The following is a 5,194-nucleotide window of genomic DNA, read 5'->3' as shown; positions in this document are numbered from 1 at the left end:
GAGAGAAGGGGAGGAGGGGAGAGGAGGAGGAGAGAAGAAAGGAGTGGAGGGGAGAGGAGGGAGGAGGTGAGTAGGGGAGAAGGAGTAGCGGAGGGGAGGAGGAGAGACGAGGAGGAGAGAATAAAAGAGGATAAGGGTTTGAAAACGCAGAGGTGGAGGGAGGAAGGGGAGATGTTGGGTTGAGTTGAGGTGAGGTGAAGTAGAAGTGAGAAAATAGTTGGGCGGAGAATCCAGAGGGAAGGAGAAAAGCCGACTCCCCAAAATCTTTTATTTAGTCATTTTCATTCAATCTCCTTAATTCATTCATGTGTATCTTCATCACAGATTTGAAATTAGAAGCCTCTAACCCTCTAGCCACTCGGCTGGTTGAAGTGATTCATTCTGCGAATTAAATCAGAGCCCACTTTGAATAATTTCAATTAGGCTTATTGAAATGTCATAACATTGCGCATCAGCAATAACCAAATAAACTAGAGGAAAGAGAAGCAACTTCTTCAATCATCCGCCCAGCGCTACGTTTTAATAACGCAGCTTGACACCCAAACACCCAGACACCCTCTATCTCCACATCGTTGATCAACAGGCCATTTGAAGCAATATCATCTGAGTAAATATTACATGGGGCAGACCCCTCCCATGCCATGTGTGTATGACTGGGAATCAAGCTCCCCCCGAGCAGATAAGAGACCCGCTGAGCTGCCGTAATGACTTTAATGAAAACCAGTCACTACACAGAGGCTGACTTAAGCCTTTATCCATGAAGATACTTATTAAGATAGGTGCGGCTTATCGCACTGCCGCATGGACAATTCACTGGCTGTGTGTGTGTGTGTGTGTGTGTGTGTGTGTGTGTGTGTGTGTGTGTGTGTGTGTGTGTGTCAGAGGGAGGGGCAATGTATGCGATGTCTATTGTTTTTTTTCTGTATATGCGTTTAAATACTTGGGTGAATTTGAATGTGTGTGTATGTGTCTATGTCGATGTGTGTTTGTGTGTGTGTGTCATGTCAGTGAATTAGAAAGCCTTATTGAGACATGATAGATCTCCTTCCCCCTCACAAGTCTTTCATTTGATCTGCGCCTGCTGTGGGGTTCAAACAGTGATCATGGCATTCAAAGACAATATTTCTTTCTTGCTGTGATGCCATAAATAAAAGCAGGTTCAGTCATGCAGCTCTTCAATATGAATAGTCAAGAACCCTGTGAGTGTGTGTGTGTGTGTGGACTTGTAATGAATAGAGACAAAGAACACTGGCCTTGAATCATTTATACACACACACAATAATATTTTGACGGAGAGTGTGTGCAGTGCATCATTCCACCACTAGAGGGAAGCACAATACCTGCGAGGCCCTGCTCCAAAACAAGTCAACGCTCAACGCAACTAAACAGCCAGCGAGTTCATGTCTTCACACACACACACACACACACACACACACACACACACACACACACACACACACACACACACACACACACACACACACACACACACACACGACAAACAATCCCTTAACGTTAACATTATTTGAAAATGTCATCATGCTGTGCTGTCCCTTTGACGTGCGCTGGACAGCCATAACAGAGTGCTAGACTTCATTAGGCCTGCTCTACCTGACACCTGGTCTCCCAGGTCTGCTCAGCAACAACACACACACACACACACACACACACACACACACACACACACACACATCCTCCTCTCACACACACACACATCCATCTGGCTGGGCAATGGCTTACTCCGCCGTTAATCTCCTTCTCTCTATCTCCCTCTTCCCTCCCGCCTCCTCCTCCCCTATCCCTTTACATTAGTCCCCCTGTCTGTCAAACACACCTCCACCTCGCGGCTACGGAGGGAGGATATCCGCAGTTTGTTGGAGGCGCCCCGTCTTAAATAATCCGCCTGTCAAGTCAAAGGGCAAGGGGAGGCGTGACGGATCCGAGATCGCACCGCCATGGAACAAGAACGCGGGCAATCTCCCCCCACCTGTCCGTCTGTTTACTGACATCGTCAACGCTTAAACCAGGGCTAAACGTCTCCGTTTACCTCCGACGCAACACCACCCCCACACACCACCGCTGGGGGGGGCCCTTTGGTTTGGCGGCGTGCCAACGTGTGACCTGTGAGCCATTCGTGTCTCGCCTGACCCAGTAACCTACTGTCCCCCACCATGAGCCCTGGAAACCGTCGGTTCAGGGCGGACTGACTACACAGGAGAAGCTCTATGTGTGTGTGTGTGTGTGTGTGTGTGTGTGCGTGCGTGTGTGTGCGTGTTACTTAAGGATACTTATCGTTAAGGTCATTAGCGGCAGCCAGGTGTGTGGAATCAAGGGCGCTGGGATCAGGTCTGAGTCGGTGTTTGTTGCTGTCTGCCTTGTGACGATATATCTATATATAGAGATATTTAACAACGACAAACTCAAGCACCTGCAAACAGTATCGTTGTTTTGAATCGTTGTAAATAACTTAATGAAGGACCTAAAATAAAGGCTTAATGTTATTGTACTCTTATTAGTGTGCATCTTTGTCTGTATGTCTATATATAGATATGGTCTGAAAGAGCTAATAAGAGCTCATTAATATTTATCCAGGATTTTAGGTCTTCACTAAATTATTTACAACTCGCGAAAAAAACAATAACACTTTTCCCAGGTGACTGAGTTTGTTTCCTGTGTTTTAGTATCCTCTATGCACTATAACCTCATCAATGTCTTTGTCTACATGGTCATTAGTGGAGAAGGTCAAAGGTTAACTCTGCCCTGCTGCTTCATCAGCACCACCGGAGCAGAGAGAGACGGAGGGATTAGAGAGAGAGAGAGAGAGAGAGAGAGAGAGAGAGAGAGAGAGAGAGAGAGAGAGAGAGAGAAGAGGAGGGGAGGGAGAGGGAGAGAGAGAGAGAGAGAGACAGAGACAGAGACAGAGACAGAGGGAGAGAAAGGCAGAGAGAGAGAGAGAGAGTGACAGAGAGAGAGAGAGCGAGAGAGAGACAGAGGGAGAGAGAGAGAGAGAGAGAGAGAAGAGGAGGGAGAGGGAGAGAGAGAGAGAGAGAAAAGAGGAGGGAGAGGGAGAGAGAGAGAGAGAGGAGGGAGAGGGAGACAGAGAGAGAGAGAGAGAGAGAGAGAGAGAAGAGAGAGAGAGAGAAGAGGAGGTAGAGGGAGACAGAGAGAGAGAGAGAGACAGAGACAGAGGGAGAGAAAGGCAGAGAGAGAGAGAGAGTGACAGAGAGAGAGAGAGCGAGAGAGAGACAGAGGGAAAGAGAGAGAGAGAGAGAGAGAGAGAGAGAGAGAGCGAGAGAGAGCGACAGAGACAGAGTGAGAGGGAGAGAAAGACAGAGAGTGGGAGAGGGAGAGAGAGAAAGAGAGCGATGGGGACAGATTACCCCGACAAAGAGTCATGGACACGGGATGAAGTCAGAGAGAACTAGGTCACAGAGAAAACATGATTAGCCTCCTAAACAAAGAGCAGCGGCCGCCCGGGCAGTGGGAGGACTGGGCACTGGGAGTGGACGGCTCACGGCACGCAGACCCACAGCGGGTGCTATTAATACAATCACACTGGCCGCTGAAGCCTCGGCATGGGAGCCCTGATGCAGAAGGCTTCCTGATCGCACCCCCCCACCCCCCCGGTCCCGTTTACAGTATCGACAAGTTGCCAAGCGTGCACTTGTGTGTGCGCCACACATCTTCCCCTTCCCCTCGGTGGACCACCTTACATGGCATTGGAGCGTTCCTTCGCTCGCACCATTGAACGGAATTTGTGCAGGGTTGCTAAGCAGGGAGAATAATCTACCAGCGAAAAACAGCCCAACGGTCGCACCGCTGCTGGCGCCCGGGCCGGACGGCCCGCAGCGAGGACACGGCTACGGTGACCGCCGGCTTTTAGACATCGAAACAAACAACTGTCAAACTCAGCTGTCACTCCGTGTAGACCGGAGAGGGATGATTATATGTGTGGTTCGACAGTTCACCCGACCCCCTCCCAAAGATACCCATAAAGACAACAAGACACATGAGATCACATGAGACCTTAATGTAGGTTGTACGTCCTGGCACTTAATGTACGCACTTATCGTGTGTTGTACGTCCTGGCACTTAATGTACGCACTTATCGTGCGTTGTACGTCCTGGCACTTGAAAATAGTACTTAGCATCATGAAGCGTCTTCTCCTAGCTATCTCTATTGTGTACGGGGAACGGGTTAACCTAACGATTGTTAGTGCTTGGCACTTGGTTCTATGAACATCCTTACTGTGCAAAATATTGTTCTTCCTCTTCTTCTAACAAATGTACTTATTGTAAGTCGCTTTGGCGCCTGCTTGAATGCCCTTAATGTAGATGTAAATGCAAACCTGGACCAGCGCAAACAAAACGGACCCTCCGTCCCCAAACCAACAGAGCGGACGGCTGACCTGAGTGTCCTCTCCTGATTCCCCCCGGGGCACGGCGTCCGTGCTCTTCAGGGGCCCCCAGCCCAGGCGGACGTGTCCCGGGGCCGGGTGGCTGTGGCTGGGGCTGGGATGGCGGGGGGCCACCAGCGACGATTTGGGCGCAGCCAGCGGCGTGCGTCGGCCGGGGGTCTGGGGGATGGGCAGGGCGCTGTGCACCGGCCGGGGCTTGGGGAGTCCTGACTTCATCTTGGTGGCCACAAGGATGGCAGGCATCTTCCTCCAGAAGACCCCCCCTCTCTCCAACCCCCCCTCTCTCTCTCTCTCTCTCTCCTCTCGCTCTCACTCCAAGTCTCTTTGTAGAGCTCAAAGTGGTGGGGTCTCCCTTGGGTGCTGGGTGCTGGGTGCTGAGGCAGGCACCTGTCACTCACTAGCCTTCCATGAGGCTGCAGAAGGGTGCTGCCGTGCACCGGGACATGTGTACAGACACACACACACACACCCGGTCACATGGAACGGATGGATCTCGGCTTGTTTGCGATGCGTCCTATCCCGTCATCTCCTCTCGGGTGCACCTGCCTAATCTCAGCGGGGGGGGGGGGGGGGGGGGGCGACGGGTCCTGCGGAAGGAGAGTCGGTGGAGTGGAGAGGGAGCGCCGAGGTTCAGGTCTTCGGCCGCTCTGATCCCACCTGCTTCCCGACGCTCCTGTCAGGAGGCGAGCCGCTTGTCTCTGCTTCCAGGTGAGAGGAGGAGAAAACGCTCTCCCGTCATCAGCGAGAAATTCCCACGCGAGAATAACAGTCTACAC

At 51.4% G+C, this 5,194-nt stretch overlaps 1 protein-coding gene across 1 annotated transcript in view; it reads right to left on the bottom strand.

Annotated features, from left to right (window-relative positions):
- The window catches only part of nav2a (neuron navigator 2a), a gene marked incomplete at its 5' end in the record, with an annotated part of 83,275 nt that extends 78,614 nt beyond the window's left edge, over window positions 1-4,661 (bottom strand). The window contains one exon of the mRNA XM_079737028.1: window positions 4,410-4,661. Coding sequence (XP_079593154.1) covers window positions 4,410-4,661 — 252 coding nt within the window. The remainder of the gene's footprint in view (window positions 1-4,409) is intronic.
- Window positions 4,662-5,194: the final 533 nt, after the last annotated feature.

The sequence above is a fragment of the Pollachius pollachius genome, assembly GCF_949987615.1.
Source record: "Pollachius pollachius genome assembly, chromosome: 5".
Classification (NCBI taxonomy): domain Eukaryota; kingdom Metazoa; phylum Chordata; class Actinopteri; order Gadiformes; family Gadidae; genus Pollachius; species Pollachius pollachius.
Note: the sequence above shows the minus strand (reverse complement) of the source record. Positions and strands in the feature narration are given on the sequence as shown.